Below are 15,811 nucleotides of genomic sequence, written 5' to 3'. Positions count from 1 at the left end.
GGGGGGTCCCTCCCACTCCCTCTTTTACACAAAGTTCCTTAACAAGTCTGCCAAATAAAGCCAACAGTGCAGCGGTGGAAAGAACCAGGGGCACCGGGTTCCACGGTGCCGGCCTTGGGTGGTCATTCCTCGCCTCAGGCCTCAGTTTTCTCATCTGTAAAATGTGGCCATGGGACCATCATCTCGAGGGTCTCAGCCGGCCCTCTCGGGGTGTCTCGCTGCAGGCCGGGGACACAGGACTGGTCCCGGCTCTGGCCCGGGGTGTCCTGCCTCTAGATGGGAGGGGACAAGGAGGAGGGGGGCAGAGGGAGGAGAGAGAGGAACTTGGACTTGCAACAGCTTTAGACAGGAGCGTGCGACAAACTTGAAGCCGTCCTCCTAACAATAGGAAAGAGCACTCCCATTTTCCTGGCTCAAACTTGCAGGAGGCGACGGGGCTGCACCCGCCCGCCCTCGGCACCCGCTTTTACCTTTCTCCCTGTTTGGTGTTAGAAGGAGGAGGGTGCAGGACCGTTTGATTCCCTTCCATCTCCACCACGCACTTGGTGTTGAGTTCCAGTTCTGAAAGCAAAAGGGGAGGAACAGCGTTGCAGAGCCGAGCATCCGCGCCCGCAGCCCGCCTCTGCGCGCCCGCGCGGGGCTCTCCCCCGGGAGGCGGCCCGAGCCGGGAGCCGGCGCACCGGGTCCCGCGGCCGCGGCGGGCGCCGCCTCCTCCCCGGAGAGACCCCGGCCCCGGCTCGCCTCCCCGCTCCCGCCGCCCCCAGCCCCGCGGCCCCGCAGTTTTCCAAAGTTGCCCCCCACCCCCCGCCTTCAGCCCCGATCGCAAAGCGCAAAGGAGAGGAAAGCTTGCTCACCTCGTCGGTTCAGGGGCCGGACCCGGACGGCAACTTTTACCTTGGTATCCGACATGTTGGCGGCGCCCGCTCGGCCCCCAGGCGGCCCCTTCACGCGCGCCCCCCGAGCGCGGCCGCCGCCGCTCCGCCGTGAGCTCCGCGAGGCAGCGCCGAGGCGCGCGGGCCATCCCGGGGGAGCGCGACGCGGGGCACGGCCGGGCCCGGGGAGGGGCGGGCGCGCGGGCGGGCGCGCGGGGCGGGGCGCGGCGGCCGCGGCGGCGGCGGGCGGGGAGGAGGCCGCGGCGGCGGGCCCAGGCGCCGCTCTAGCCGCGCCGGCCCAGCCGAGCGCACAGCGCCGCCGCCCCTCGCGGCCGCCCCGGGCCGGGCAGCGCCGCCATCTTCCCCGGCTCGCGGCGCCCGGAGGCCCGGCCGGCCGGCACCCGAGGAGGGAGCGGGGGCCGGCGGGCGGCGCGCGGGGCTGGGCGGGGGAGAGGGGCGCTGCGATCCGGAGCGGGGCGCTCGCTTTTCCCCCGGGGCCCGGCGCCGGCGGGGGCCCCACGGGCACCGCCTTGAACTCGAGTCACCTTCTGGGGCCGCTGTCACCGCAGCCCCCGGGAGCCCCTGGGCGTGCCGGGTGGGCAGGCCTTACCCACCGGCTGAAATGCGCCTCCACCGGCCGGCCGGCCGCCCCCTCCGCCCGCCCCTCACTGCAACGCGCCCAGCGCGCAGCGGCGTTTTCCGATAGTGAACCGAGGCTGGAAGTCAATCCGTGCCTCCGCCACCAAATGAGCGTGCTTGCAAAGATTGCTCTCGCTTCCTTCCCGGCCCTTGCGCTTCTCCGACGGGAGAGATGTCCAGTGTGGGCTGGGAGGGTCATTAACTGTTACATAAGAATTTAAGAGCCATGGATTTTGGTGGCGCTTGCCAAAGACCGACCTCGCTGCCAGGGCGGAACTAGGGGGGGATCTGATTTATTCTGTGCGGTTCAACAAGTGCTTCTTGGGCGTGCACTTCTAGGTGCCGCGTAGGCCTGTTGAAGCGAACACAGAGTCTATAATCCCGAGTTGAGACCAGGGGAAATCTTTCCAGCTAGCTTAAATGTAGAAATTCAGTCTTTCATAAGGTCATTCGAAGTTGTCTTGGGGGCCAACTGTGTGCCAAGTACTGTGAAAGACACACAAAAACGTGAATAAAGTCATGCATCCGGTACTGCAGACGCACACTCTGTGGCGGGAAAAACAGCACCGAGTCAGGTGTGACGCTAGTCTGTTGGCAGATGCCCTGAGATGTTCAGTTCTGTCTCCAACAGGTGCCAAGTAGGGGCTTGACTCTCTCCCCACCCGACCCCCTATCCTCTGTCATATCATGAAAGCCTGGAATACCTAATAAATTTCAACTTTATTCTAAAGGCAAGGGGAAACTGAATGGAGACTTTGGGTTTGGAGCCGGGGACCAATAAGACTATTTCATGAAGATAAGAGGTGATGATGGCTAGAGCAAAGCCAGCGGTGGTAAAGATGCAGGAAGCAGGACTTACTGTGGAGATAAGAGTGAAATAACTCAGCAGCACTGGGATATGAGAATTGAGGGTCTGGGAGGATGCTGGTGCACGTGTGAGTGTGTGTGTCTCTCGGTCATGTCTCTTTGTGTACCTATGGACTGTAGCCCGCCCACCAGGCTCCACTATCCATGGGATTCTCCAGGCAAGAATACTGGAGTGGGTTGCCATGCCTTCTTCCAGGGGATCTTGCCCACCCAGCAATTGAACTTGGGGCTCTTGCATTGGTGGCAGATTCTTTATCCTCTGAGCCACCAGGGAAGCCCATGCTGGCCCATAACACACCATAAATAGATAAGCGGTCTTAAGGTGAGAGGGGCATGGTTAATTTGCTATTGCTGGTTAAATAGTTTCCTCTTGTTTTTTCAGTTGGTTGATTGGTTGGGGTTTTGTTTGTTTGTTTTTGCCAAGTAGTCCTTCTGTTTTTCCATCTTTCCCAACTCTCTCCAGCTTGAAAGTCCCTCACCTCCTCTGAGGAGAGTTTACCAAATGTTTCTTCTTCAAAACAGTTTTAACCCTAACTCATGTGAGATTGGGCTTCCCTGGTGGCTCCATCCACAAGGAGTCCACCTGCAATGCAGTTTCGATCCTTGGGTTGGAAAGATCCCCTGGAGAAGGGAATGGCAACCCACTCCAGTATTCTTGCCTGGAAAATCCCATGGACAGTGGAGCCTAGTGTGCTGTAGTGCATGGGGTCACAAAAGAGTTGGCCATGACTTAGCTGTCCCTACAACCCTCCTCCCAAATGGTCATCCCGCTGCTTGAGTTTGTTTGCTGGCAGAGTGCTCTCTCATGGGTGACTCTAACATTCTACTGATAGCGAAGGGCTTCCCTCCTAGCTCAGTTGGTAAAGAATCTGCCTGCAACGCAGGGGACCAGGGTTCGATTCCTGGGTCAGGAAGGTCCTCTAGAGAAGGAAATGGCAATCCACTCCAGTATTCTTGCCTGGAGAATCCCATGGACAGAGGAGCCTGGCAGGCTGCAGTGCACAGGGTTGCATGAGTCGAACTCAACTGAGCAACTAAACCACCATGAAGAATCAAATTTGCCTCCTTGTAAATTGCAACTGTTGATTTCAGCGCTGCCTCCTGGAGCTTCCCCCACTGCAAATTAAACTCCTCTTCTACACCAACAGCCCTTCAGACACTTGAAAATGGCTCTCATGCTCTTCTGAAGACCTCTGTTCTTCAGAATATACTATACTAGGGACTTCCCTGGTGGTCCAATGGCTAAGATTCCATGCTCCCAACGCAGAAGGCCCAGGTTCCATCCTAGGTCAGGGAACTAGAGTCCACATGCCAAAACTAAGAGTTTGTAGGTCACGACTAAAGATCCCACATGTTGCAATAAAGATAGAAGATCCTACATGCCACAACCAAGAGCTGGCACAGCCAAATAAATAAATAAAAACAAATTTTTAAAAAAAAGAATATGCTAAAAAAAAAAAAAAAAAGAATATGCTGTTCTAGTTACTGTGGTTATATAACACATCCTCCTGGCAGATTAGCAGCTTAAAACCATTTGAGAAGGGCTCATCTGGTTCAATCATGAGATTGCAGAGATGGCAGTCAGGTGGTAGCTGGGGCTGGAACGTGGGAGTTGGAGCAGCTGGAGCAGGACAGGCATTCCGCTTTCTCTAGGTACTTTCAAGCTTTCTCCATATGGTCTTTCTGCATGGGCGGCTTGCGCTTCCTCACAGCATGGTGGCTAGGTTCTAAGCGTGAGCATTTTAAGAGTCGCAGTGTAAGCTCTTCCAGCTTTTATGACCTTACCTTAGAAGTTCTGTAGAGCCACTCCTGTAGTCTCACAAGCCCTCCCCAGTCCCAGGAGAGAACTACAGTCCCCTTCTCTCAGTGGGGAAAATGTCAGAGTTAATCTTTCAAGATCGTGTGATGTGGGAGACATTTGTTGCAGCCCTTTTTGGAAAATGCAGTTTGCCACATATTGCATTCTCTCAACAGTGGTGGGCATCCTTCTCTGGAACTAGATTATAACAAAGTGAGGGGACTTCCCTGGTGGTCTAATGGTTAAGACTTCTCAGTCCCAAAGCAGGGGGCATGGGTTTGATCCCACATGCCACTCCATGCGGCAAAAACAAAAAAAAAAAAGAAAGATAAGGCTTAGAGGAATGAGACAAACTGTATTTGAATCTTGTCTCACATGTAGCCTGGAACAAATTTTGAACTCCCTACAAGGAATTTTCAACTGGTTCATGAGTAAGTAAGAACTATGAACTCCTCTCCCGCAAGATGTACTAAACACCTTTTTGAGTAAACGCCCGGCATACAATGTTCACTTTTTCTGAGAACAGCTGTTCCCCCTCCCTCCATCACCCCTTGACTTCTGGATCTCAGCTACCGTGTTTGTACTGTATAACCCCACATTCCTGGTAAAATTCAGTGGACCCCAAGGGCCATTCCTGCCACAATCTATCAGTTTCTTCCCCCCTGGAAATCTAGGCTTGGGATTCAGAGAGTTGTGACTGAGAGTACGACTCTTGGAATCAAATTGTCCAGTTTGAATCCTGAAACTTCCTTTTCTGAGCAAGAAAATCTGGGCCTCAGTTCCCTTATTTGGATGATGTTGTGGTTGTTTAGTCTCTTAGTTGTGTCCAACTCTTTTGCGATCCCATGGACTATAGCCTGCCAAGCTCCTCTTTCCATGGCATGTTCTGGGCAAGGTTTCTGGAATGGGTTGCCATTTCCTTCTCCAGGGGATCTTCCCGACCCATGTCTCCACATCTCCTGCATTGCAGGTGGATTCTTTCCCACAGTGCCACCAGGGAAGCCCATAAAACCCAGTGTTTACTTATAAAAATTAGATGCATTCATGGAGAAAAAATTTGGATGATGGTAATTGATGATGGAAAAAGTCCCTACTACATAGGGTTGTTATGAGGATAAAAGGAGTTCATATCTGTGTCAACCTCACCGCAGCATTGTAAGTGGAAGCTGGCACCTCCCTGTAGTCAACCTGAGAGCTGTGGAGAGACTATTCTTCATGATCACAAGGAGGCCCAACCGCAAAAGAAGCTGTTGTGCAGGACATTTAGGGAAGTGAGAACTGTTTGGGTTTCCAGGTTTCTAAAACCCTTCTAGGTTCTTCTTCTAGGCTCTGTTAAGCTGAGCTCTATTCCCACTCCTAAAATCTACACCGAAAATAGAATTAACCTGGGGAAAAGTGCAACGGGCCTGAGAAGACAGAAGATGCTCATGGAACAGTAGCAATGGTATTTTGTCCCCTTGGAGAATGTTGATAAGTGACGCAAAATATTGTTGGCATTGACCTGCGTCCAGAGAAGGGGAGTATGTGGAGGAAAGACACAGATGATAAACTTGATGAAGAATGAAAGGCAGCATGGGGAAGGCAGTGAAGGCATTCTCCCTGGGGTCATGCAGCCGGGGTTCCGATTCCAGCTCTGACATGTACAAGTGGCAATGCCTCAAACGTGCACACTGCCCACTCAAGGCCACAAAGGAGCCTGTTGTCCTGCCACAATTGGCTCTTCAGGCCAGTTTGCTATGAGGGGATGAGGTGGGGGCCATTCCCAGGGCTCTTAGAAATTCCCAAAGGGTGTGAGGGGCGCTTATGGGAACCCCAACCTCAGACATTTGGCAATGGGAAATCCCAGTGGTTATCCATCTAAGAAGGTGTCAGAGGCTGTAGACCAGGGATTTTGACTGGATGGGCTTATTAAAAAAAAAAATCTGGACTCTTCTGTTGCATAAGGCTTTGTTGATTTTGCTGTTGTTTATTCTTATCTTTGTTTAATTGAAGTAAGCAGCAAAAAAAAAAAAAAAAAAAGCTGATAAAAGAATGGGTGTGCTTTTCTCTAGTGGCAGCAAGGGGAGTTCTGGGACCAGACAGACTGTCACACTCTGGAGTCGGTCTAAGGAAAAAGCAGCTCAGGGAACAGCAAGGCAGCATCCTTCTTAGATGGGTAACCTCTGGGATTTCTGCAGTCACGAGACTGGCGTACAGAATTAAAGGTTCATCAGAGAGCTAGTCTAGACTGAGAAGATCCTGGTTGTGGGTCTGAGCTATGCACAGGCTTTGAGGGGGCTTTGCTGATAGCATAGCCTGGCCCAGACTTCCTTTTCAAGCATCTCTACAATCCCCAAAGTCCAGCATAACCAATGAGTACAGTTACTGCATCCTCTAGACACACCCCCATCTACCCAGTCTATGTACTTTACACATATGCTCTTTGTTAGGAAGAGCTTGTTAGTAGAGCTTTACTTTAGAAGCCAGAAATGCCCTGGGATCTGAAGAACCTGACAGACACCTGATCACAAACATCCCAAGGACTCCGGAATCATCTGATTTCAAGCTATTTCAGCCAGAAGGGGGCTGCCAGGCTGATGTCAAAACTGCTAATGGCTTAAGTCTACAGAGGATCAAAGAGTAATGATGGCATAGGCAAATACTTAAATAAGAGGCTTTCCATAAATCTACTTTAACAACGGTGTCCATCAGCCTAGGCTAAGTCATGCCGTGGTAACCCCACAACCTTTGAATCCTAGTGGCTTATGTAAACGAGGCTTTATGCCCAACTCAGGTGACTTGTCCCCCAAAGCTTGGTTGTGGCTCTGCTCCTGTCATTTTCAAGTCCCCGGCCAATGAAACAGCCTCCACCTGGGACAATGTCAGTTTTGTGGCAGAAGGAAAGAAAAAGATGGCAGACCACACAATGGCTCAAGATTTTGCTCAGAAATTATGCATATCATTTCTCAATTTCCACTGGACCAAGAAGCATCTCAATTCATGCACCTTCTGCATTTTGGATTATTAAAGCCAGGAACGATTCCCAGAATGCTGAGAACCAGATAGGAATGTATTTACACCTGGTGACAAATTGCTTCCCAAGAGAAATGGATAGGAAAAATTACTGCCATCAAAATAAAAGTGTGGCCATTCTAGTGCATCTTTTGTGTTGTCATTTTCTATCAAAGGTGCAAAGTGTTTTTTAAAGAAATATATATTTTGGGGTTCATCATGGGTCCTGGCTCACGACTCCTATAACTCTTGTAATTAACTAAGTGATTAGAGCATAGGCGCATCTTTCATTATAATATTTGGTTTTAATCCTTCATTCCTGAAATAGCTCCAGAGCACTAAATGGGAAATGAGGTGATTTTTGGAAAGATAGCCACAGGATGAGGGCTGGTTGCCAGGGAAACCGACCATGTGATTACAAGGCTGGAAATTAAAAGCTCACCTACACTCTCTACCTCTATCTGAGAGGCAGGGAGGTTGAATCAAACACCAATGGTCAGTGATTGAATCAAGCATCTATATACAAAGAGTTCAGTTCAGTTCAGTTGCTCAGTCATGTCCGACTCTTTGCAACCCCATGGACTGCAGCATGCCCAGGCCTCTCTGTCCATCACCAACTCCCAGAGTTTACTCAAACTCCTGTCCATTGAATCGGTGATGCCATCCAACCATCTCATCTTCTGTCATCCCCTTCTCCTCCCACCTTCAATCTTTCCCAGCATCAGAGTCTTTTCAAATGAGTCATATACAAGGAAGCCTCCATTTAAAAAAAAAAAAATGATGGTGGTTGGGAATCTTCTAGGCTGGTGAGCATGTGGAGGTGCTGGGAGGGTTGCTCGCTGTGGAGAACACGGAAGGTCCATGCCACTTCCCACACGCCTTGCCCTTGTGTCTCTTTCATCTGGCTGTTCCAGAGTTGTATCCTTTTACGATCAACCAGTGATCTAGTAAATAAGCTTTTTTCGTGAGTTCTGCGAGCTGCTCTAGCAAATTACTGAACAGAGGAGAGGATCGTGGGAATGTATAGGATGACCTGGACTTGCTATTGATGTCTGAAGTGGGAAGGGAGAACAGTCTTGAGGGACGGAGCCCTTAACCTGTGGGATCTGATGCTATGTCAAGGCGGATGCTGTCAGAATTGAATTAAATTGGGCTTCCTTGGTGGCTCAGACAGTAAAGAATCTGCCGGCAATGCAGGAGACCCGGGTTCAGTCCCTGGGTCGGGAAGATCCCCTGGAGAAGGGAATGGCAACCCAGTATTCTTGCCTGGAGAATTCCATGGACAGAAGAGCCTGGTGGGCTACAGACTATGGGGTCACAAAGAGACAGGCATGACTGAGTGACTAACACTTCTGTAGGGCACCAGTTGGAATCTCCTGAAAACTGGAGAACTGCTTAGTACGGGGGAAAACCCTACCTGTGTGGAGTACAGACGTATTCAGTGAGTAGATGGACAACAAAGTAGGTTTTTTCCTTTAGAGAAGGGCTCTAAACCATCTACCACAATAATATTTATATCTCACAATGGTTCACGGTAGCAAATATTTATTCAACATTGACTACCTCCCAAGCACAGGTTCATTATTTATTCTCACAGTACCCTCTGAGACACACACTATCATTATCCTTCATTGTATGATAGGTTAACAAATAAAAGAGAAAATTTAGGTAAGCTGTTCAAGGAAGGGAAGTGGCAGCCTTGGGATTTCCATGCACATACAAATTGAAACATGCATGTGAGTGATTTTCATAAGAAGGATAATAGATTTCCCCTGACTCACCTATATTTTTCTGGCACCAAAAAAAAATGAAATAGGCAATATAAATAAGAGTCTGTTACTATTATGATTTACAGTTTAATGCAGTATGTAGCTCCAATAAAAGGGTCATAAAACACTGTGGGAGACAGATGAGAAAAATGGGTGATGACGGGGCATTATTAGCAACATCATTAGTAATGATGTTCAGTCTGGATGATGCTTCTGTCAGTGAACAAGCACTGATACTTTTTTTTTTTAAGCAACAGTTTTATTTTAGTCAAATTAGTATCAAGACAGACTCAAGGCATTGAGAATTCCATAGGAAATTAGTAAACTTTGAAGTTAGTTAAAGGCAGCTGTAATCCATTGGTTTGATTGTCTGCCTCTTAGACTGTGAACTCCTTAAAGAATTAGAATCTACAAAGTGACAGGCACTTTGAAGGACCCCAGCAAAGACAGTTATTTTTATCCTTACTGTTGTTGAGTATGGGAGAAACTTGCCCTGCTCATCTGAATGTGGCCAGTCCATAATGAATGGAGTAGTAGGGTCTCTGTCTTTTGCAAAATAACATGGAAGTAAACGCACAGGTTATTGTGATGTTTTCAAATTCTTTTCCCTTCAGAGTCTGTGATACCTTCTTTTGAACATTCTCAGCATTGTCAGATCTTCACTGGTTACCTGGTCCTGGGATTTTCCAGTGGGAAGGAATCTTAGAGATCATTTAATCCAATCACTGCCTCAGAAAAAGTGGCCCCTGAGACATTGGGTGGTGAGACTGAAGTTAAACAGCCAGTCAGAACAAGGCCAGCAAGATGGGTGTGAATTTTTTCCAGTTCTGTAGAGAAATAATTGACCTACATCACTGTAAGTTTAAGACACACAGCATGATGGTTTGATTTACAAATATTGTGAAATGATTACCAAAATAGGTTCAGCAAACATCCATCTTCTCCTGTGTATCATCTGGCAGTGTTCACTATAGTATATCATTTTGCATTCCTGGTACTGATTTAGCTTATAAGTGAAAATCTGGACGTTCCAACCACCTTCCTCCATTTCCGCCCCCCTCCACCTCACCCCCTGCCTCTGGTAACCACAAGTCTGATCTCTTTTACTATGAGTTTGTTGTTGTTTTGTTTTTTGGTTTAGGTTTTTAAATGCCACATATAAGTGGGATCATATAGTATTTGTTTTTCTCTGAGTTATTTCACGTAGCATAGTGCTTTCAAGGTCCATGCATGTTATCACAAATGGAAGGATTTCCTCATTTTTATGACTAAATAATATTCCATCATACACACACACACACACACACACACACACACACACACATATACAATTTCTCCATTCATCCCTTGATGAATGGAGATAACTTAGGTGCGGTTTCCATGGCTTGCTTGGCTATTATAAATAATGCTGCTATGAACATAGGGGTGCAGGTATCTTTTTGAGTGCGTGTTTTAGTTTCCTTTGGTTATATTCCCAGCTGGATCACACAGTAGCCCTATTTTCCATTTTTTGAGGATTCTCCATACTGTTTCCCATGATGGTTGCATCAATTTACAGTCCTAACAACAGTGCACAAGGGTTCTCTTTTTTTCCACATCCACACTAGAATTTGTTATCTCTTGTCTGGTTTCAGGGATGGCCATTCCAACAGATGTGAAGTGATATCCATTGTGGTTTTAATTTGCATTTCTTTAATGACTAGTGACATTGAGCAGCTTTTCATGTACCTGTTGGCCTTTCTTATATCTTCTTTGGAGAAATATTCCTTTAGGTTCTTGGCCCATTTTTAAATTGTGTTATTTGGCTCTTTGCTATTGAGTTATATGAGTTCTTTATGTTTTAGATATTTAACCTCTTACCAAATATGATTTGCAAATTTTTTTCCCCATTCCATGGACTGTCTTCTCACTTTTCTCATAAACAGCCTAAAGTTATTTGTAGTTATGTCTGGAGATAAAATGGGTGAATCCTCTAGGTAATATTGGTTGGTTCAAAACCAAGATATAAGTGAAAATAAACTGTGAAAAGTGAAAATAGTCTGTCTTGCTCTCATAAGAGTTGTGGCAATTCCAGAAGAGGAGTCCCCAAAGTGCTAAGATGTCATCAGTGGAACTTGTGAACTGGCTTTGAAGAGGGCTGTCCACACCAGCCCCCCCACAATGCCTAACATCTTTCAGGATGTTAACCCTTGGCCAGGTCACAGGTTTTTCATCTAAAACTCCTTTTCTGTGAAGTTGCAGGCCTGGAGAGCCTCAGCATCTTACTTGACCTTCTAACTTGATGTTTTGTAGACTTGCATCAACCCAAGTTCCTCCTCTGAGCTACAAGACTAAGAAAATGATTCCAGTGACACTTTAACCATTTCTCCCAAGGTTAACACCTAAAAGGCAATGGCACCCCACTCCAGTACTCTTGCCTGGAAAATCCCATGGACGGAGGAGCCTGGTGGGCTGCAGTCCATGGGGTCGCTAGGAGTTGGACACGATTGAGCGACTTCACTTTCCCTTTTCACTTTCATGCATTGGAGAAGGAAATGGCAACCCACTCCAGTGTTCTTGCCTGGAGAATCCCAGGGACGGGGGAGCCTGGTGGGCTGCCGTCTATGGGGTTGCACAGTCAGACACAACTGAAGCGACTTAGCAGCAGCAGCAGCAGCAGCAGCAGCCCCATTCTAGATGCCTGGGAGAAAAGTTAACTCAGTACCCACAATGGATACTTTCGCCCATCGGAGCTTAATTCTCTTGCATAACCCAGTGAAGAAAGGTTCCTGTTGGCTTTCCCTGTAATTACTAATCTGTCAGATTCTGAGATCTGATACAACTAAAGATACAAATTTACCTTGCCCCTGCCCCCAGCTCCCATAAACCCCTGCCTACTTGGGATGTTCAGTAAAGACCATGCTCTTGGTAATGAACAAGCACTGACACATTTGTTTAAAAAGAACAGCTTTCTTTTAGTCATGTTACTAACAAGACAGATAACTAGTTGTTAGCTATGTAACTGTGGATCATTTAGTTACATTCTCTGAACCATTGTTACTTCAGTTGATTAAGATAGATATAATATGCCCTTTGTAGCAGTCTGAGTATTAAGTGTTATAATCCATTTAAAGCACTTAGCATTGTGCCTGCTGCTGCTGCTGCTAAGTCACTTCAGTAGTGTCCGACTCTGTGTGACCCCATGGACGGCAGCCCACCAGGCTCCCCCGTCCCTGGGATTCTCCAGGCAAGAACACTGGCGTGGGTTGCCATTTGCTTCTCCAATGCATGAAGGTGAAAAGTGAAACACATAGTAAATATTAAAACATAAAGTATGGATAGTGATTTAAAATAATAAAATAAGATTTACTATGGTAGTAATTACTTAAAATATGTATTATAAATTCAATAAATAATGTACTTTGAAACGAGTAGAATACGAAAAACAGATCAGAACAGAAATGCAATAAAGAGTAAAATACAAACTAAAATATAATATGTATAATAAGGGGTTTTATAGATCAATAAAGTAATTGTTACTAGAACTGTGACAATTTGATACTTGAGTAAATTACTAAAAGTTTTTCATATTAAAAGAAAAAAAGATCCCACCAGGGATTTCCCTGGTGGTCCGCTGGCTAAGACTTCACCTTTCAACGCAGGGGGTTCAGGTTTGATCCCTGGTCAGGGAGCTATGATCCCACATGCCTCAGGGCCAAAAAAAACAAAACATAAAACAGAAGCAGTACTGTAACAAACTCAATAAAGACTTTTTAAAAATGGTCCACATTGAAAAAAAATCTTAAAACAAATAAAAATAAAAAAACTTTAAAAGACAGACTAGTGAAAATTTCATGGGAAAGTCACATACTTACCATGTTTGGAGTCAATGAAAGGCAGCTCTAAATGAGACGGTTGGATGGCATCACCGACTCAATGGACATAGGTTTGAGCAAATTCTGGGAGATGGTGAAGGACAGGGAAGCCTGGCATGCTGTAGTCCACGGGGTCGCAAAAGTCAGACACGACTTAGCAACTGAACACCAAAATGAAATAATATTTCCCTCCCCGTGGGAGTGAAAAATCCCTTTTTCCTTCACAAAGATTCAGGATGTGTGCCCGTTCCTTGAAGTAGGATTCCTAACCTCCGAGGGCCTCCTTAAACACTTCTACACATCTTTGCTGGTAGGGACTGTGGTTGTCTCCAGAAGGTGTTTAAGATGGAAGGAAAAGAATAACCTGTAAGATCTTTGAGGAGTTCAGGTTTCCATATGAAGCATTTGCTCAGGGATGGTTAATTTCCCTTCTCACTTGCTCTGCTTTCCAGGTAGCCCTGCTGGTACAGATTTGTAATTTTAGAAAGCATTTCCTAAAGACTTTGACAAAATTCTGAGACAAATGAAAGAAATACAGCTCTAAAAATGACTGTTCCCTTTTGAATTAAAAAACCTCGCATTTTTGAGGAGGGAGTAATGCACTGTGGTGGCCGCGGACAGATGTATTTCCAAAAATAGATTGTAAGGCAACACTTGTGAGGCTATTGAGACCCTGGCTGTTTATCTGAATGCTTTCTCCACAGAGCTCCGCGAAGTTCAAGCATCTATTGACCTTGAAAAGGCTCTAGCTGCATTTGTATGTATCGACTCCATAGTCTATGAAATCATTATCACAAAAGGTCAAATATCTTCATATATTTGACAAAGGGAGAAAGGAGTGACAATAAATTTCTCTATAAAAGTCTTTCATACAAAACTTAACCAAATCCAGAGTATGGAGCATTTGGTCCCAGTTCAAACAAATTGGCTATGAACAGGTATTCTGGAGCCAGTCAGACAAATCTCAATATGGATTGGATATTACAAGATAATAAAGTAAAATGTTTTTAAAATTGTTACTTTTGTGAAGTAATAATAATATTTTGATTATGTAAATTATGTCATTTTTTTAAAAGATATATACTGAAATAGTTAAAGGCAAATAAGTCTGGGATTTGCTTTAAATTCTTTATCAAATATGTATCACAGATGATGCAAATGTGACTTAATGCCAGTTAATATAGGTGACTTTATGCTGAGGTTTATTATAATATTCTCTTGATTTATGTTTAAGAAGATTTCATAATAAAGTGTTCTTAAAATAAAAATACAAATTAAAAATTTCTAAAGAAAGACTCTAATACTAGAAACAGATTATTACTCACAAAACAAGTAGATGCATTTTGCAGATAGAGATAATGATGAACCAAAAATAGGTCATTTGCAAACCTAGTGCAAAGCAAATTAGGTTTTTCCATGAACTTCGTCAATAATTCATGATCAGACACAATGACAATATTGAACACAGGAGCATGACCGTGATAAAGAAATCGGAAGGTTAAAGTAATAGAAAATGTCTCACAATCTCCCTGACCATCTGTCTTAAATAGCTGCCTTTCTCCAGGCACCTTCTGTCCTTTTACCCTGGGCTGTTTTCTTATTCCTGGGCACCTGAGAACCCTGACCTGGGCGCTCTGCTTTAGAGGACTGCCCTGTTCCAGCCAGACCCCTTCTCATGGGGCAAGAAGTCTGCAGGGCCAAGGGTATATGTTCATCAGAGCCTTTTTTTTGCTAAGTCACTTCAGTCGTGTCCAACTCTGTGCGACCCCATAGATGGCAGGCCACCAGGCTTCCCCGTCCCTGGGATTCTCCAGGCAAGAACACTGGAGTGGGTTGCCATTTCCTTCTCCAATGCATGAAAGTGAAAAGTGAAAGTGAAGCTGCTCAGTCGTGTCTGACTTTTCGTGACCCCATGGACTGCAGCCTACCGGGCTCCTCCGTCCATGGGATTTTCCAGGCAAGAGTACTGGAGTAGGGTGCCATTGCCTTCTCCATCATCAGAGCCTATACCTGTGCATTAGGGCTCAATTTAGGTTCTTACCAGTCTTTTGCTATTGTGAATGTTCTCAAACATACAAAGTTATCTAGGAAAAATTCATAGAAGTGGGATTGCTGGTTCAAATTGTACATTTAAAATTTTAAGAGGTGTTGCTCATTGCCATCTAGAGAACTGATACCAAATTACAGTCCCTTCAACAGTGCAGAATGCCTGTTTTCCTCTACTTTTGCTACCAAAGCATGCGTGATATGGCCTTGAAAATGCACCACTCAGACTTTGTGCTGCAGAAAATGTAATCTCCGAAGGGTCAGAATCCACCAGTGCCCACGCACGGAGGCCAGGCTTCCCAGAGGCTCCTCCCAGTCAGGGGCTCAGTGCAGCCAGGACCCTAAGGAAGGCTCAGTCTCGAAAGATGTGGGATTGTTCTGCAGGTGACTTCAGCTCAAGGACTCTCCATCCTCTGGCCAAACTCTCTTAGAAGTGCTAAAGCCTGAGACTCCCCCATTCCATCTTCCTTCCTCTTTCCGTCTTGCCTTCCCAAGGGTCAGGTTAGCCTCATAGGCTAAAAGGCTCTTTTCTACCTTCACTGCTGCTGCTGCTGCTGCTAAGTCGCTTCAGTCGTGTCCAACTCTGTGCGACCCCATAGACGGCAGCCCACCAGGCTCCACCGTCCCTTGGATTCTCCAGGCAAGAACACTGGAGTTCCTCTAATCCAGCTCTTGCATGTCTAATCCCATCTTGATCCCTGCTTCTCAGGACACCAGAGTTACAACAGCATGTTGGTCATCTCTGCCAGTATGATAGGTAAAAATCTAGCATCTCAAAAAATTCTGCTTTTTCACTTTTTAGCATAATTTTAACTTGTATTTTTCTTATGAGTGAAGCTGCATGTTTATATTGAAGAACCATTTATATATATATATATTTTTTCATAAGATAGCTCTTCATCTCCTTTGCCCATCTTTTTTATTGGGTTGATGGTCTTTCTTACCGACTTATGAGATCTCTATATTTTAGGGAAT

The 15,811-nt window shown here is 46.2% G+C and overlaps 1 protein-coding gene across 9 annotated transcripts in view; it reads right to left on the bottom strand.

The window, feature by feature from the left end:
- The window catches only part of KIF13A (kinesin family member 13A), a 202,737-nt gene extending 201,693 nt beyond the window's left edge, over positions 1-1,044 (bottom strand). For 4 of the 9 annotated variants that reach the window (XM_061398771.1, XM_061398772.1, XM_061398774.1 and 1 more), the window contains exons 1-2: positions 855-1,042; positions 471-561 (exon numbers count right to left, since the gene is read on the bottom strand). In XM_061398771.1, coding sequence (XP_061254755.1) covers positions 471-561; positions 855-909 — 146 coding nt within the window. In that variant the 5' untranslated portion in view covers positions 910-1,042. Of the gene's footprint in view, positions 1-470; positions 562-854 lie in introns of all 9 variants that reach the window. The other 5 variants (XM_061398775.1, XM_061398776.1, XM_061398777.1 and 2 more) reach the window with 3 other exon arrangements.
- Positions 1,045-15,811: the final 14,767 nt, after the last annotated feature.

This window comes from Bos javanicus, chromosome 23, assembly GCF_032452875.1.
Source record: "Bos javanicus breed banteng chromosome 23, ARS-OSU_banteng_1.0, whole genome shotgun sequence".
NCBI classification, from domain to species: domain Eukaryota; kingdom Metazoa; phylum Chordata; class Mammalia; order Artiodactyla; family Bovidae; genus Bos; species Bos javanicus.
Note: the sequence above shows the minus strand (reverse complement) of the source record. Positions and strands in the feature narration are given on the sequence as shown.